At 37.3% G+C, this 18,875-nt stretch overlaps 1 protein-coding gene across 5 annotated transcripts in view; it reads right to left on the bottom strand.

Annotated features, from left to right (window-relative positions):
• The window catches only part of DRP2 (dystrophin related protein 2), a 4,029,288-nt gene that overhangs the window by 789,525 nt on the left and 3,220,888 nt on the right, over positions 1–18,875 (bottom strand). For all 5 annotated transcript variants that reach the window (XM_044057118.1, XM_044057116.1, XM_044057114.1 and 2 more), the window contains one exon: positions 6,504–6,705. In XM_044057118.1, coding sequence (XP_043913053.1) covers positions 6,504–6,705 — 202 coding nt within the window. The remainder of the gene's footprint in view (positions 1–6,503; positions 6,706–18,875) is intronic.

Genomic DNA, 18,875 nt, shown 5'->3' with positions numbered 1-18,875 from the left:
CTGACCCATCATAATCATATATAAACAAATTCAAAAGGCTGTCATCTAAATCAGTGCAACAGACATTAGAATCAACATTTCCAGAAACTGACTCATCTTCTCTTTTAAAATAAACCTTTAACAACAGCTTTCTGATGAAAGCTTTAATTTCAAAATATATGTCAGCAAGAGAAGGAAAAAAGGCAGTTAATTAATTATTTATACTTCTTTTGTTTGTAGTCTCAGAATTATCTAAAATACAATTAAAGTCTCCACTTATTATTAAGTATCCCTTGTATACTTTGTTAATGAGTTCTATATGTTTTCTAACTGTCCCTACATCTATGCCAGGAAGCCAATATCAGTTTACTAGTGTCCAAATTCTATTATTTTATTTTATTATTACTATAGCAATACGTCCTTCTTCATCTTCATAATTATAAATGATTTGGGGAATAGTAATATTTTTTTCCAAAGTATCATTACTCCTCTGTTTTTTTTTGTAGGAAGAATGAGATAATATTAAGTATTCATTAGGACTCCATATGTATTTGTCATTAGTTTTAAAATGAGTCTCTTGAAGAAATATCACTTGTGCTTTGTTTAGTTTTAAGTATTTTAGTAAGTTTGATCTTTTCCTGGGGTTATTCAAACCATTAGTATTTAGTGATAGTGGTGTTAATTCCATATTGCTAGATTATGTTTGTAATTTGCTTGTATTTGTGTCTTGTTCAGTTTGCTCTTGCTATCCCTGGAGTGAATACATTTCTTATTCATTCTATGCGTTGTGATCAGAATGATTTTTTTCTAGTAAAGAATTAAAGTTTAGACTATGCTCAGGCCAAAAATAGGTATGGAAGAAAATATTAAAGTCAAGATTACATAATCAAATAGTCAAGTGTTTTGTAATATCCCCTAACAAACATGGAGTGTTGTACACTCCTAATCTGAAAGACATGATTTGTTCTATCAGATTATGTCCCATATCTAACCAGAAGATGAAAAGCAATAGATACCCTTCTTTTGGACTCCATATTATTATGGGTCTATATTATAAAGTCGACCGCTTACTTACCTGAACGCCTAAACGTTGACCCGTCTTCATCAAACCGTGAAAACATCAATCATCCAGAAGAGCGAAAGTGGAAACGTTGAATCATCATGGTTGGCCTTCTGTGGTATAGCTCTGTAAGGTAAGTGTGCGATAATAGGGCTAGGGTGCGGGTTAAGGTAAGTGCATAGATGGTAATATATGCTAGATTTAGTTTAGGGTTTTGTTAAGTGTATGTGTGTGGATTATTTAATTTGTTTGGGTTTAGCTTTTAAGGTAAGTGTGCGATAGTTACGGACCTTAGGGTTAGGGTGCAGGTTAAGTTAAGTGCATACATGGTGGTATATGTAAGATTTAGTGTAGTTTTAGAAGTAGGGTTTAGTTTAGGGTTAGAAGTAGGGTTTTGGTTAGTGTATGTATGTGGTTTATTTAGTTTGTGTAGGTAGTATGTAGCAGGCGGTGGGGTGGGACAAGTATGACAGTTCGACTTTTTAAATTTCATGGTTTAGGGCATTCGGTGTTTATGCGGTTTGATGACAATGGGTCGACGTTTAGGTATTCAATGAAGTAAGCGGTCGACTTTATAATATAGACCCTGTTATTATCACTAGAGATGTTGAAATGTATAAAAAAAACAAAAAAAAAATGAAAAGTAATAGATATTTATTAAATTAGTATCTAAATTATACTAGTATTAGCTACCATCATAATATATGTTTGTGTTGTACATTGTAGTCTGTGATGTTTATATCAATTATTAATATTTCTAGGCTGTGAATATGTAAGATTGTTCTCTGAATAACCATATTGTGTCAAATTGAAGATTATACATTTTAAGAGTATTTCCATAGAACATTAGACAATAGTATGTTACCTACAACAGTTAGACTAGTGAAAGAACTGTTGTATTGGTGCTTTTTTGTAACAAAAGACAGTAAACCATCAAACTGATTTACAAATTATTAGAATATATTTATGTTTAAATTCACTACCCATGCAACCATGTAAATGTGTATAAATAGTGGTTACCAACTTTTTGTGGAATTAAGTTCCTTGTAAAGAAATATGATAGATATTTCTTTTGTTTCTGTATATTACATAACTAAGAAACAACAATATTCAAATGTATTTCCATACAAAGTGTAAGTTCTCAAAAATAAGCTCATAACTAGTTAAACTGACTTGAATATTAAAATACAAGTGTAAATCCAACATTATCATGCAATTTAATTTCAGTAAAGTAAATTAGACATTTTGTTTATTATATTTTCAACCTCTTCTTTCCCTTTTTATTCCGCCTCCTTCCTGTTTCTACATACTGAGTCACATTACTGATACAACAATAAGTGAGTAAACAAAAAGTATCATATGACAGATTCCATATTGGTTCTTTCCCTATCCATCTATTTTCTTTCTCATTGCATGATATGTACTTCAAGATCATTAATATTTTATACAGTGATAAAACTGTTATTAGTTTTAAACATTTGTAATGAAGAGAACATTAAATTAGGAGATAATCATTTACTTAGTCTCACAGTAAGACGTTGTCCTGTTCGATTCTAAGCTAAAAGCGTCTTCTGTGTGGAGACATGCACGAATGGGTGTTCCTTCGTTGAAGGTTGTGCATCAGGGCTGGCAACTCGGTACGTAAAAATCTACTGCCAATCATTAGCGGACCGGAGTTCCGCTGTGGCGACCCCTAACTGGGAAAAGCCGAAAGATACAACAAGTAAATGTCCTATACTTTAATAGGTAGTTGAAACATTAATACTAAGGTAGATCACACTGGCATTCCCCTTCAAATAAGCCCAACCTGAGTGTCTTACATTTCACATATTCACATTTGCTGAGGAATGCTTGTTCCAGTCTATGTTAAAATATTTATTAAGATGTGAGCTTTCCTGTGATCTAATTAGATAATTGTCTATAGTTTGTAATGAGAAGGTCTAAATATTTTAATGGACTTTGTTTGATTATTGTCATTCTTCTGTAATATGTCTGTCACTTTAAGTTGGTGTTTTGTTGGATATAGGTAACAAAATGTTTAATAGCCTTTCCTCTTCATGAATTTAGGCTGTATGTGTCATAATACCTTAATATATCTATGTAGGTTTTACTGTAAAAATGACTTTTCTTCACTAAAAGCAAAATAGTGTAACATGTGCTTTAACATTCTGTTCCCAGTGTAGTGCTTCCCACAGATCCAAGTGCTTGCTTGCATAAATGCCCCCTGCATCACGTCACTTGTGACAGTCCTTTTGAGTTTAGTGTGCGAGCTGAACAAAATACGCTGATCCCATACAACAGTGTTGCCCTAGCACAAAATCAAGCAATTATGCAAGATTGAAATAAAAAAAAAAAAACTCACTAGTTCTTATTTTAATGTCTACAAGGTACTGCAAGCAAAACAGAAAAAAGAAAATCACTTCATGAATAAAATAGCATCAACTCCACCTCTCCTCCTTAGTGTGTGCTAACCCAACCCCTTCAAGTCTATATCACCACTTTTAACATTTCACTACCGAGCTTCAAGCCTCAGGAATCAACAAACAAGGCACATACTAAAAAATGATTTACATGTGTTAGAAACAGATCATGGGTAAGCTCAGACCAAATACCAGCATAAAGGTGTATCTACTTTGGGTTAGTGCAGTTCCCCTGAGCATTAATTGACTCTTTTTTTTTTTTCACAGATTGGTCATGATAGTTGAATGTAGTGTTAGTGTTGGTGCTAGTGCACAGAACATTTACTTGTTGCAAACCGGGGGGAATCAGTGTGTAAGTGTTTGTTTATTAATACGTGACTTTGTGCCTTACTTCCTGGTTATGCTATGTGTACTAACGTTAATATATAGAATGTTAGCAACTGTAAATGATGTATGTGAGAGCTGAGGTATGTGTATAGAAAGCAATGGAGCTCGCGACTACTGCTTAGACAAAATTTGTCAATTCGCACGTTCCTAAGGTGTAGTGTTAAGGGATTTGGTGCTCTTTTATTATTATGAGTAAAACAAAAACTTTTTATTTAGAGGGTCTTTAAGTGTACGTCAAGCAATAAGAAAGCATTATGTGCAGCATAACACTGTTCCTTCCCTACTACAGTCACAAACGTTACATCTTTAAAATGAATGGAGGACAGTAAACAATTTCAAAAGATGTTCTTTTTTCTCTTTTGCGAAACCTTTACACCTATGACTTTGAAGTCAAAGCAAGTCAAGGAAAGCAGTACTATTAACCTGTTTTCCAGAAAAATAAATACAACAGCAACAGTTACAGTTTCTCATCTAAGCAGTTTGTTATTACCATAACAGCTTCTATAGTACCATACCATAACACTAATGTGCTAATAGGTATATATTAATCAAGTAATAGCTACATGAGTACTCAATTTTAGTTCAAGATCAATTTCTAGAGCTAATGATATGAATGACTAGAGTTATATTTCAGAACAGCAGGCATTAAGTAACAAGACACTGGTAGAAAGGATAATTAAAAGTACATACTTTGTTTTCATGATGTATAAATTATTTTTTTGCAGATTCTTTGAGAGAATTGGATAAAACTATGTTGTTGAGATCAGTTTTTTGTTTCTTCTTCTTTACATCAGTGCAGATATTCTTTCCAGATGATCTTTTTAAGGATGTGGATGCTGACCATTCCATTTCTTCTGGTATTGTGATTATGTTATTGTTCTTGATGAAAGAAGATGCTTCCTCAAAGTTGTTGAAAGTTCTCATGTCATTTGCATAAAAGATTCTGATTTTGGCTGGGTAGACAAGTTGTGCTTTTATTTTATTTTGTTTAAGGAGTTTCACAAGTGGCCACGTTTTTTTCCTTAATTCCAGTACCCTGGAGGAATAGTCATTGTCAAATGTTATTTGACTTTGTAGGTTAAGGGACTTTTTCTCCATGCTGATTTAAGTATAAGTTCTTTATGCAGGGATGATAGAAATTTTACTACTATAGAGCTTGGAGAAGTTGGTGAGGAAGGTATTGGTTTACCTATGACTCTTTGTGCCCTTTCTATGCCACTGGATAGACCTTCTTTTAAGTCTAATATTTCAGGTAGCCAAGAGTTTAAAAACACAATGATGTCCTCACCTTCAGATTTCTCTGGTAGTCCGAAAATCCTTATATTTGTTCTCCTTTCTCTATTCTCCAGGTCATATATTTTATTTATTAGCCAGTTGTTTTGTTGTAAAAGAAATTCACTATGGTTTTCCTCCTCTTTAAGTCTCCCATCTGTCATATAATGAAGTCTCAATGTCAGATATTTTAGTTTGTTGTTGTTGTAGTATATCTTTGAGCACATCAGTTTGTTTCTGACAATTTTCTTTAAGGTTTTCTAGATTGTCCTAGAAATTGTTCATTTTCAGAGTACGTTCATGTAGAGTGGTAGACATTAGTTGTATTTCTTTCTTCAGTGTAGTTTCAGAGTGGGAATTGTTTGAGTTGCTCATTTCCACACTGTTATAATCCTCAGTTAATTTTGACAGGAACATTTCAGTAGATTTTCTTCAAATTTGATGTGAAGATATGTTGTATATTCCTTAATATGATTCTGTTATTTTAGTTTGTTAAAGTTGCTTATTTTCCTTGTATTTTAGAATACTTTTGTGGAGCTCCAAAAAGATGCTACTATCAGCTAGCCATCTCGGCTCCACCCCCTTACTTGGTATATGGATAGCCATACAATACTGTCTGGTAGGAAGCTGTGGTTCATTATGATCATGAATAAATACTTTTATGACAGACTGTGGGTAGGCTCTCTTCTGACCTCCAAATTATGAGGAAGGAGAGATTTTGCAGATTTTTCTGTTATTTATGAATTGCATTATTTCCTCTGGTGATTCACTTCTAGTAAACTACCAGTGAGAAATAAAATGAAATATAAGGCTTGGAAGGAGAGCTTATGCCATTTATGTCATGTGGAAGAAAAACTTGGAACATGTATTCGTATTGTGTTCTAGAAGTGTTGCTTTCAGAAATAACCAGTATGTGAACTAAATGGTATACAAAACTTGTAGTAGTAACACTATCCTTCTTAGGGAAATCAAATCAATAAAGTGCAATATGTTTTGGGGTTCTGAAAATCAGCTATACAGTACCAGTAACTGTACTGGATGAAGGGGTACATCATTAAAAAAACAAACAGATCCAGGAAATAGAAAGTACAGGAAAGTACACTTCTACACCATCTGTGATGGATTCATAGATCAAATAAAGACAGTGCATATAGTGGTTCTTCGACTGACATAAAGAAACAACAATTACAAAGGAATTTTAATTAATAATTACAAACTAGAGTATGTAACAACACAGTACTGATAGCATCATTTAAAGATGACTGGATGAGTCAGCACATGTATAGTGGCTATTAAAGTACAGACTGCATAGGGAATGGTGGAAATACTTAAGATTATGGTGAGCCAATGATTAACAATAAATAAAAAGACAAGGATAATCTCACCTGTCAAAAACATTCAGCAGCCAGTTTAAACACATGTCCACACAGAGAGGCACATTGACAAGAATACCCCTCTCCTCTTCCAGGCGTTCATATAAGGTGGTCAGGCACTGGATAATGTCCACTATGTCCATCTGCTGCTCAGTTTGATGTAGGTCATGTTCACGGAACACATCTGAGGCTGTTGTTAGGGTTAGTAGGTCCACTGTGTAGGAAAAACCACAAAGTCTGTTTTAAAGTGCATTGTGTGAAACAGCATGGCAGTTTTTAGGCATTCAACAACTGAAATGCTACAAAACATCAAAAATTGAAATGCCAAAATGTTTTCATCCTGCATCACACTGATTTTAGACTACGTTGCACCTTTAACCTCACTATATAATTACTGGACCTTTAATTGGAATTTACTTACTAAATTATTATTTTATATTTCTTCAAGGGAAAATCAAAAGTTACATACTGTACCTTCCCCTAGGTGACATATTTCGCAGTAGAACAATGGTATGTTCTCTGTACCAAATTTACAATCAAGAATGCTTTGGACTTACAAGACAATAAATCATGAAGCACTTTAAAAGAGAAGTACATCACGCATACATATGTTTACTGACTCTTCACTTTTCATTAATTTATAAATTATGTGCTGCTTTTATTCAAAGAAGTTTGTGAAGAAATTAGACACTATTATTTATGCCAACATGTCTGGCTGAAATTTTCACTGTTTAGCAAGATTTTTTTGTTGTTTCCATTGTTTTTTAAGTATTTACTGGTATTTTTTCACTGTTTTAAAGCTATCTGCTCTGCCTGCTCTGGTTTTCCCACCCATCAGTACTTGATTAACTGATCTGTTAACTGTTTAAATCATTCTTTAATGCCTCCTGGCTGATTTTCTGCTGTTTTAAACATTTTTTTCAGTGTCTCGTTGCTATTTTTCTGCTATGTTAAAGATTTTCTAGTGTTTCCCTCTGAAACTAGGAGAGTTAGTAGCTGTAGCATAGTCCAGATTCAGGCCTGCTGCTTCTGGGACTGTTTGTTTGTTCTGAGCATGTTTTCCAGACCATCTTGGATTGGAAGAGGCTTATCTGCACTTTTGTGAGAGAATTTTGTTGATTGGGACCTGACTGGTAAAGGGAGGCTGGTCTAGGGCTTTGAATAATCATCCACATTGGTCCTTTTGAATTTTGTTAGAGTGTTTTTCAAGTTTTAGCTTCTGATATTTAGGCCCTTCTTCTGAGCGAGTTTCTGTTTGTTTGCACATTGCACAGCACTGAAACAAAGCCAGAAAGTTAAATTCAACAAATTTTCCCTTAAAACCCAGGCAGAAATATCCATTCACTGACCTCCTCCATGATCGTTTCTGAAAAGCCACCCCAGTGACAACAGTCTTCAGTTATGGACAGTTGGACTAGTCTTGTTTCTCCTGCCAACCTTGTTGACTTGGGTATCTTGAGGCAGTGTAACAATTGCGTCTTGTACACAGACAACCCTCTACTAATACAATCTGCTACAGAGCGCAAGAGATGTATTTAAACCAGGAATCTAGAATCCATGCTCTCTCTTACTCAAAACAGTAACATGGAAAAGGTTGTCAACTCACCCAACCACTACATATAGGTTCATAGGTTCATACTAGGCTATCTGCCCTAGGGCATTTATAAGCCTAGCCACCCATTTTAAATTTATTTTGCTATGCCCTTTTTCGAGGTTAGTATACTGTGCCTCTGTCTAACAGTGACACAGAAGTGATACCCGGGGTAAACCTACGATCTCCCATCCACTCATCAAGATTCCTTTTGAAGAGAGTCAATGAGGGACTCTGCCTAACCTGGACTGAGATTTTATTCCAGAGTGAGGGGAGCCTCTGGGTTATGAATCTGTCCCTCCAGCATGTCCTATTTATTTCAGTGCTGAAGTTCAAGTCTCGAGCCAGAGCTCGATGGGATTTGGATTTTCTGAGGTGCAGCATGTCCATTAATTCCGGGTTGGACATGGCTTTATACGTCAGGCACAGATCACCTCTGAACAGGCGGTATGCCACTGAGTAAAGCTGGAGTTTCTTTAACCAGGCAGCATATGGCATCTGTTTGAGCCCTTTGATCCTCTTGGTGAGGTACTTTTGGGGTCTTTCCAGTTGCAGCAGGTGTCTGGTAAGGTACATCCCAAAAGGGACATTGTACTCAATTATGGGCCTGATGAGGGATGAGTAAAGAGGCACGATGATGTCCCCTGATCTAGATGTGAATCCCTTCATGATTAGGTGGGCTATATAAAATGTTTTTCTAACCACTTTGGCCACGTGGTTGTCAAATGAGAGATTGCTATCAACTTGGGTCCCCAGGTCCCTAATTACTTCTTCTGTACTTAATGGATTACCACCTATGTGGTAATTTGTGGGCACTTTGTTTTTGCCAAAGGGGATGACTATACACTTTTTGGCATTTAGCTTGAGGCCATGGCTCTAGCACCAGTTGTCTGTTTCTATGAGGCCCTTTGGAGGATGCTTGTGTCGGCTGGAGAGTCGATTATGGCACCCAGTTTGCAGTCATCTGCAAACTTGGTCAGCCACAGTCCTTCCGTGTTGGCCTGTACCTCTGAGAAATATATACTGAACAAGAGAGGTCCCAGGACTGAGCCTTGTGGGACACCACTTGTAACTGGTTTGGAGTCTGGCATGGCTCCAGCAATTCTAACCATGTGGGTTCTGTCCTTGAGCCAATTTGCAATCCATCTAGTGACATAGGGGTTTATATTTCAGCTGGTGAGCTTATCTATAATGCCCGTGTGGGGTATTGTATCGAAGGCTTTTGCGAGGTCCAGGTAGGCTGTGTGGACCACCTTCCCCTCGTCAATGGCCTTGGTGACTGTTTCAAAGAAATCAACCAGGTTTAAGAGGCAGGATCTGCCCTTAACAAAGCCGAACTGGGTAGGATCCAGTGTTTGTAGGTCCCCAATATCTTTATTTATGAGGTCCATGATGATCCTTTCCATAGCTTTGCAGACCAAGCTAGTCAGGCTTATGGGGTGATAGTTTCCAGGATCCGTTGAGGCACCACCTTTATAGAGAGGGACCACTGTTGCTGTACGCCACTCTTTGGGCACATATCCTGTAGTCAGGCTGAGATTGAACAGTAGTTTTATGTTTGGGTTTAGCTCTTCTTGGAGTTCATGTAGGACGCAGCCCGGGACACCGCCTGGTCCCATTGATGCTGTGTTTTTTGCTTTGGAGAGGGCAGCTCTTACCTGAGCATCTGAGATGTCAGGGGGGCAGCACTCTGCTGGGATAGATATTTGCCCTTTGGTGGGAGGGGACTTTGCGCTGAACCTGTCAGCTAGGATGTTGGCAATGTCTGTGGGTTCGGTATATTTTTTTGTCATTTTGGACTAATTCTGAGCATATCTGGGAATTACCACCCAGGTTCCTAACATAACTAAAGAAAGCCTTGTGATTATCCTTAGTGTCCTGTGCAATTTTTCTCTCGAAGCTGGCCTTAGACAATTTTATGTGTGCCCGTAGTTTTTTGCTAATACTGATCAGTGATGCCTTCCCTTTTTGGATTTTGCTCTGTCATTTAGTATCTACATAGTACCACTATTCATACACATACCACTACTCACACACACAGTATGCATCAAACACGTAAATCCACATACGCGGAGGTTCTCTAGAAAAACTTACTGAAACACCAGAGACCTCCAAAACACAAGTCTGGTACAGCTAATGCAATCTCCACAGCACCCATGACACATATCAACACCAGTGTCTCACCCATCAAGCCCATAAGGCATAACACTCAAAAACCAAGTTTTCTTGTCATTGGAGACTCAATAGTGAGACAAATGGATGTCTCACTCACCAGATTGGACAAGGAGAAAGTCATGGTCAGCTGCCTGTCTGGTGCCAGGATTTGCCAAATAATGCACGCACTCTGGTCTCTCAGCAACAAATACCATTATGACTTTGTCATAGCTCATGTTGATGTGAGTGACCTGAGATGTACCTCACTGGACTATATGAAGAGAGACATGGTTGAGCCCTCTGAGTATGTGTCCCAGGTAGGTATGTCCCTAGCCTTGAGCAGCATAAAACCCTCACCTAGAATGATGCCACACTGTAAACAAAAAAAAGATTGATTTCAATAATTGGCTTGGTTTCTGGTGTTGCTCCAAGGGGATCCAGTTCCTGTCTGCCAGGGGAAGCCATGGTCAACAAACCTCACTGCTTTGCCAGAGATGGTTTGAACCTGGCACCCCTAGGCTTTCGGCTGCTGGAAAAGGCTTTTGCCTCCCCTATAGTGCCTTTTTTAGGCAAGGTCTCAAAAACAGCATTACCAACATGAAATTAACCAATCAGAACAAAATAAGGGCCAAACTGCTAAATGCTAGGAGCTTAAACCAAAAACTGCACTCCCTGGAAGCACTTCTTTCACTAGAAAATATAGATGTCTGTGCAGTCACAGAAACATGGTTTAAGGCCTCACAGAGTACCCCGCCCTGCAAAGCTACAATGTCTTTCACACCTTTAGACCACAAAATGAACATGTGAAAACCAAAGGAGGCAGTGTTTCAATCTATATTAGAAAATAAATCACCTCCTGTCTAGTTAGACTGGACAACTCTATTGAGTTGCTCCAGGCCCAGGTTATGGTGGGTAAGACCCCCATTCAACTCCTAGCCAGTTACATATCCCCCTCCATAGGTCACAACACCCATAAAGCCTACTTAACCAAACTGAAGGCAATCCAAATTTTACTGAACACATTGGTTAATGGGGGTTTTAATTATCCCACCATCAACTGTGAAATGAACTCTAGTCCAAACTCACTAGCACAAAAGTTCCTTGACTTTGTGAATTCAAATGCCCTGGAGCAAACTGTCCATACCCTGACAAGTGGAACAAACATTCTAGATTTAGTCTTCACCAGCATGTCAAACAGGTGCACTGCTGCAACTGTTGCACAATCATTAGTTAAAACTGACCACAAGGCAGTCACCTTCCAACTGACACTAATATCAGATCTCACAAAGGGTGAAATCAGACTAAAAACTTCACCAAGGCAAACTATACCCTCCTATGTGAAGGTATAAATGCATTCCAAGCTTCACACCAAGCTGAAAGTGGTAACTGCACTGAAGCTTACACTAAAGCTCTGTACAATCACTTGCATAAGTGTATAAACTCAGCTGTACCAGACAGAATCAAAGCCAGAGCCCCAAATAAAATCAAGCTGCTATGATGCACTTCCAGCATCAACAAACTCTACAATAAAAGCAAAACAATGTTGTTCAAGAAAACAAAGAATAGGACCCAGTATTGGAAAAACAGCCTCTTCAGTCTTAAAAGGCAAATAAGACAACTTGTCTAATCCTCCAAGAGCTCCTTTGAGAGAAACCTAGCAAATACTGCCAAGGATAACCATAAGGCCTTTTATAGCTATGTACGTAACCTAAAGAGTAGGACCCAAACATGGGCAGAACTGGTAGCCAACAGTATTACACACACTGACCCCACAGAGATAGCAAACCTGCTAGGGGATAGGTTTGGTGAAAATTTCAATCCCTTGTCCCCTCCTAAATTACAACAAACCCTCCCCCAAACTTGCCCCCACCTTACATATCTGAAGAGCAGGTCATCCAAACCCTGTCCAAGGCAAGGAACATGGCCCTATAGGGCCAGACAACATCCCAGGCTGTCTTCTAAACAGGCTAAAGCATGAACTAGCATCACCACTAAGTACCCTTTTCTATCATAGCCTAACCACAGGCTTTGTTCCTGCAGAATGGAAAACAGCTACAGTTATTCTCCTCCACAAAGGTGGCCTAGTAACAGACTTGGGGAATTACCGACCTTTAAGCCTGACCAACCTCATCTGTAAGGCCATGGAACATATCATTATGGACCTCATAAATAAAGACATAGGTGACCTCCAAACCCTGGATCGTACCCAATTTAGCTTCTGGAATGGAAGATCCTGCCTGTTAAATCTGGTGGATTTCTTTGAAAGTGTGACCAAGGCCATTGATGATGGCAAACCTGTGCATACAGTATACCTCAACTTGGCAAATGCTTTCTACACAATTCCACATTCAGGCATTAACAATAAACTTAGCAAACTGAATGTAAACCCCTTTTTGTAAGATGGGTTGCCAACTGGCTCACAAACCAGGCACACACTATCAAAATGGGTGACTTCACATCAACCAGCAGACCTGTTACCAGCAGGGTGCCACAGGGGTCAGTTCTGGGTGCCCTACTGTTTGGTATATACTTCCCATAAGTTCAGATCAAAACTAAAGGGCTGTGACTGACCAAGTTTACAGATGACTGCAAACTAGGTGCAATCACTGAATCCCCAAATTATGTCAGTTTAATCCATGAGGGTCTCACACACACCGATGACTGATGTATTAGTCATGGTCTCAAACTATATGCAAAGAAATGCATCATCATTCCCTTTGGCAAAAACAGTGTCCCTTCACACTATCAAATCAACAACAATACAATGTCCCTTCACACTATCAAATCAACAATACTACCCTAAGTACCTATGAAGTGGTAAGGTAGCTGGGATCACAGGTTGACAGTAACCTTAACTTCGACCACCACGTGTCTACCATTGTAAAGAATGCTTTCCACATAGCTTATTTGATTAGAAAAGGCATCACTTCGGGAGCAAATGAGGTTATAACCCCCCTTTACTCAGCACTTATCCAGCCCATAACTGAGTATAACACCCTATTCAGTGTGTACTGTACTAAGCACCTGCAATAATTAGAGAGACCTCAGAGGTTTATAACAAAGAAGATCAAGGGTCTCCAGCTTGTGCCTTACATGGACCTACTCAAGTCACTATGTCACTATACTTAGTATCATACAAACTTCTTAGGTTAGACTTATGACAGGCCTACAGAACAAGACCCAAGTGTAATAAACTTGCTGCATATCTGTAAACCCTATGGGTCTAGTGCTACCCATTCCAGGGACCTAAATATGGCCTGCGACTTATATAGGACTTGCAGGAAGGTGAGATTTATATCCCAGTGATGGCCATGTCTTTGGAACAGGCTACCAATTCATGTGAAACAGAGTACCTCTATGACACTGTTCAAGAGTAACCTGGACTAGTGGATGGGGCACCATAAATTCTTTCCAGGGATAGCACCCACATCCCACCTGGACATGGACAGTCATCACTAAATGCAGTCTTGGGTATTGACTAGTACTTCTATGGGATTACATTGGGTCAAAATGGCTAGGCTTAAAATGACCTCCAGATTTACAGCCTAGTAATCTGCTATGATCCTATGATTATATGTCAGCATGACTAGTTATGGTATTGTAAATAGGTTCTTAAATGTTAATTTATAATCTGTACAGAATGTTTTAAAAACTTGAACAGTGTTCCTTTACATTTCTAACTGTACATATTTGTGAAGAAGATTCTAACTGCAGACTATCTCAGAATCAGCTGATCTGCATATGATGTCATCAGAATGTTGACAGTTGCTATGTGTTACTGTCAGAGGCTGAAAGGAAGGAAATTTACTAAACAGCTGTTGGTTGGTTTTCAAAATATGAAAATAAAATTATAACTGAACAGTTGTGACAGTTAAGCTAGTCAATAAAAAAGCCTGCTGAAGTCAGTTTACAGTCTGTTACAGTTGCCAGTTGCAGTTGTCAGTTGTTCAGAGTTGTACTGTGCAGTGGATACTCAAAAGGACTCACGAAGAACTGTAAGCCTGCCTTTGCTCAGTTGTAATCATTTAGTAAAATCAGGGACAGTGTTCTTTAGTTAAATAGGAAAATTATAACTAATATATATATATATATATATATATATATATATATATATATATATATATATAAATAATCAGTTAGGATTTTTCCTAAATGTTGGATTTCTATCCTTCAGTATTGCTTTCCTTTACCTGGTGATTGAGTTCTGTTTGTTTATTGGAAATTACTGTTAAGTGTGAGTGTATCACAGGTCTTAAACTGGAACACATTGCTCTGGAGTGTGTAATAAGGAGATACATTAGAGATGGAGAGGAGTGTACAATGATGTCCTAGGTTCTAGAGTATGTTTCTGTTGTGCTCTTAGGGGGAAATTGTGAAATGTTACTCCTGTTTAAGTGGCAGTCCCATATTGGAGTCAGTAGTGAGAAATGAAGCTCCTTAGTTACTGACCCAGTAAAATGTAAAATCTGTTGCCACCACCACAGTTACAATATTTAATTAAACTAGTAAAACTGGTAGAAAATAAAATTGAGTTTGGCATCCCTTTTACACACGATAAGCGCTTTCGATTTGTCTTCATCAGATCGTAAAAGAAATTAGGGACTCAATTACATTTATACTCTGCTTAACAAGTTAATGACCTAAAAGAGGATCTTGCTTTCTTAAAGGTATACTAATTGTTTTGTTCAGATTTCTAGTAAAGCTTATATTTTACATCTTAACTGAATGAGCACATTTCTCTTTAGCCTATCTTCAGTCTTCTAGCCTTTAAGATAGGTCTTAGTGGAACTATATGATTAAGACCTGGTGATCGGTCTGCTTGTAAATTAATGATCCACTTTGTTTCTGTTTTTTCAGTTTTGTTAACAATGTCTCCTTACTTTTGTGTATCATAACTGACTTCTAGTGCTTTAAACAGAAAGGAGTGTGTAACATTATTTTTCACGTGTTGCTAATGCATTGTGTTTATCTAGGTCCCGTATATCTCGTAGATGTCTTTGAATCCACTGTTTGAACATTTGGTCGGTTTTGCTGACATAGAAAGCAGAACAGAGTTTACAGGTAGCAAAGTATACAACATGTGATGTGGTACAAAAAGCCTGTGCAAGAGATATGATGAACATATCCTGTGATGCGATGTACAAACTTTGTACCATGGTCAATGTAGGGGCAAGCTATACATTTTCCACAGGCCATAGTCCCTTTGCTGACTAATTTATTTGGTCTTGAATAACCATCTTTCCCACATAATAGTCTCTTCAAGTTTTTCTTGTTTTTATAGGTAAAATATGGGTAATCTCCTACAATTTCATGTAATTTGGTATCTTGTGTCAGAATGGGCAAATATATCTTGATTATATTAGTCATTTCTTGATCTGTTGTATGAGTAAGCATTAATTTGATCTCATTTTCCATAGCTGATTTATTTTCTTTGTTGTTGGTACTGCAATTCTTATAATAAGGAATGCCTTTACCTCTCCTTAAGCCCATTTTACCTTCTGTGGATACATATAAATCTTTCCTTGAGTATCCTCTCTGTTGTAAATATTGGCATAACATAAAATATAAGCTTTACTAGAGACACAAAAGAAAGGAGACATTGTTAACAAAACTGAAAAAAACAGAAACAAAGTGGATCATTCATTTATGAGTAGACCAATCACCAGGCCTTAATCTTATAGTTCCACTAAGACCTATCTTAAAGGCTAGAAGACCGAAGTTAGGCTAAAGAGAAATGTGCTCATTCAGTTAAGATGTAAAATATAAGCTTTACTAGAGACCTGAACAAAACAATTAGTATACCTTTAAGAAAGCAAGATCCTCTTTTAGGTCATTAACTTGTTAAGCACAATATAAATTAATTTAGTCCCTAATTTCTTTTACGATCTGATGAAGACAAATCAAAAGCGCTTATCATGTGTAAAAGGGATGACAAACTCAGTTTTATTTTCTACCAGTTTTACTAGTTGAATAAAATATTTTAACCGTGGTGGTAGCAACAGATTTCACATGTTACTTTAACCTCCTTTGACTGTTCCACCTTTAGTAGCAAAGAGGTACTTTTCCTTTGTTTTAGTTACTGACCCAGGATAGTAGGGGACATCATATATTGTTGGCAGTCCTGTTGGGTATTGTCCAGATGTCACAGAGTTGCTCATAGCAGTTTTGCACATGCAGATATAGATACAACTTTAAGTAATACATGGGAAATCACTGCAATGATCTTGAAAATGTGTTCACTGTGGATGTATCTTAACTGCTATGTGAACAATATGGTACTTTTATACTTAAAATCACTTACTTTATATTGGATATTTCCTGAAAATGGTTTCAGGCATGCAATAAACTAAAGCTTGTGTGGTCAAGTAAACATGAAAGCCACTGACAATCTGCCAAAATACAAGCACTGAGTGGCCCTTAGTTATGTGCAGTACTCTTTGGAGCCATTACTTTCTTTATTTTGTTTATTTTTATACACCTTTATTAAATTCATACAATTTTAACAATGGCATGGATATACATACAATTATAGAAAAGAAAAAAAAAACATTGTAAATATTTTCATTAGTTTCCCAAACTGAAATAGATGTTTTCTTTTCTAACAATTATCATTTACTCCAGTATTACATAAATTACTCAAGTCCTGCCATTCCTTAAATATCATTATACCATGACCCCCATTAATATTCCAAAACGTGCACGCTGATTGGCCAGTGTGCATGTTGTAAATCGACTTATACTAATGGAAAAAGGTCCGGTCGCCCAGACTTTTTCCATTAGTATAAGTCTTTTTTAAAACACTGTCTCGCTATGTTAAAGGAGTTTAACATAGCGACACAGGTTTAAAAAAAGCAACGGAGATCTCTGTTGCTTTATTAAAGCTGTCTCGCTATGTTAAACTCCTTTAACGTAGTGACACAGTGTGTAAAAAGCAATGGAGATCTTGCTTTCTCCGTTGCTTTTTTTTTTAAACCTGTCTCGCTATGTTAAATGGGTTTAACATAGCGAGACAGCTTTAAAATAAGCAACGGAGATCTCCATTGCTTATTTTAAAGCTGTCTCGCTATGTTAAACCCATTTAACATAGCGAAACAGTTCGGAGAAAGCAAGATCTCCGTTGCTTTTTACAAACTGTTTCGCTATGTTAAATGGGTTTAACATAGCGAGACTGCTTTAAAAAAAGCAACGGCCTCCAGGGTTGAATGAAAAGGTACACATAGCACCAGTACTAAGGAAGAAGAGATGTTATAGACCTTAGTGCACATGATAATATCCACTGTTTTTAATTCCAATTTTCTTATATATTCCTGTTTCACCTATTAATATTGAATGAACCTTAATATGAGTTTCTAATAGTTTTCTGGTTAATGTATTGTTTTATATTTGCTTATCTTATTAGATGCATTACATTTTAAATAGTTTATATTTTTAATAGTCTGTAATGTGTGTTTTAAATAGTTAGAGATGTGCTTCTTAGCATGTGATATAGTTTTTAACCTATCAGTAGCGACACCCATGTATTTAAACTGCAAATGATCTGTGTATTATTGTACTGTCTGAAGAAGCCTACGGGTGAAAGCGCTAACAGTTCTGTAAAATAAACTGCTTGATTTCATCTTGTTGCAGTTTTCGTGTTCTCTACCATTGACTTTGTTATTGCTTACATCGAGGAGTTTTTATTTTACTTATTGGATCCAGCCATCAGACCCAGCGCATGGTGTTGTTTTTAGTTTGCTTTAGCTTTTTTTCCATTGCTATTGCTGGGTCACTGCTCCGTTGTTCTGGTGGACTTTTTATTTGCGTTTTGTGTATTTACATTGGGTTTATACACCGAACGAGGAGGATGGCTGATTTGGCTGGTAAAAACGTTGAATTACCATATGTTCCGAGGACTGGTGAGTCGACCAATCAAAAACTGTCCAGATTTCAAGATTGTGTGAGAGGAACAACCAACATGTTACTATTGTACCAACCGCAACTAGGAGACGCTGACGAGAATATTAATGCTGGAACTATGTTTTCTATCATGGAGGACTTGCAGAAACTTGAGAAGGAGTTCATAAAATTAAAACGGTTACAGCTTCAACGCCAGCACTTTGAAGCGTGCTTGGCGAAACGGATTATCCCACGAGGGTTACGGATCTTAAAGATGCCAACCTCAGGTAATGTGTTTCCTGAGCTGTTGTATAAATGGCAACAGCTCAACATTGAGTTGAGCAACAATTATATGAGACTTCTCATAGAATTTCACCAACCAGAAGAAGAGACATTACAAAGAACTGTAAATGAACTTTATAATAGCATTAAGAGTAGAAATGTTGATGGAACTGTGGATATGTTACTAGATAATGTGATTGACAATGTAAGTCTGTTTGAAAAACATTTGCTTGAACAGAAAAAGGGCAAAATCTTGAGGGATTTGAAAGATTTTAGTAACAACCATGTGTTCACTTGGCCGAGACCAGCTGGACATGTACATGAAATAAATGGGACTAATGCTGTCGTCCCGCCGAATAGAACTGTTAATGTAACAAATGCACAGAGAGGACCAGTATCCTCAAATGGTAGAGTTACTAACTTTAACCCGGGTGTTACAGCTGTTTCTGCTATGAATGTTCCTAATAATATTATTGAACCAG

The sequence above is a fragment of the Protopterus annectens genome, chromosome 15.part0, assembly GCF_019279795.1.
Source record: "Protopterus annectens isolate FY-2018-M chromosome 15.part0, PAN1.0, whole genome shotgun sequence".
Lineage (NCBI taxonomy): Eukaryota > Metazoa > Chordata > Ceratodontiformes > Protopteridae > Protopterus > Protopterus annectens.
The sequence above is the reverse complement of the archived record's forward strand: the minus strand, read 5'-3'. Positions and strand labels throughout refer to the sequence as shown.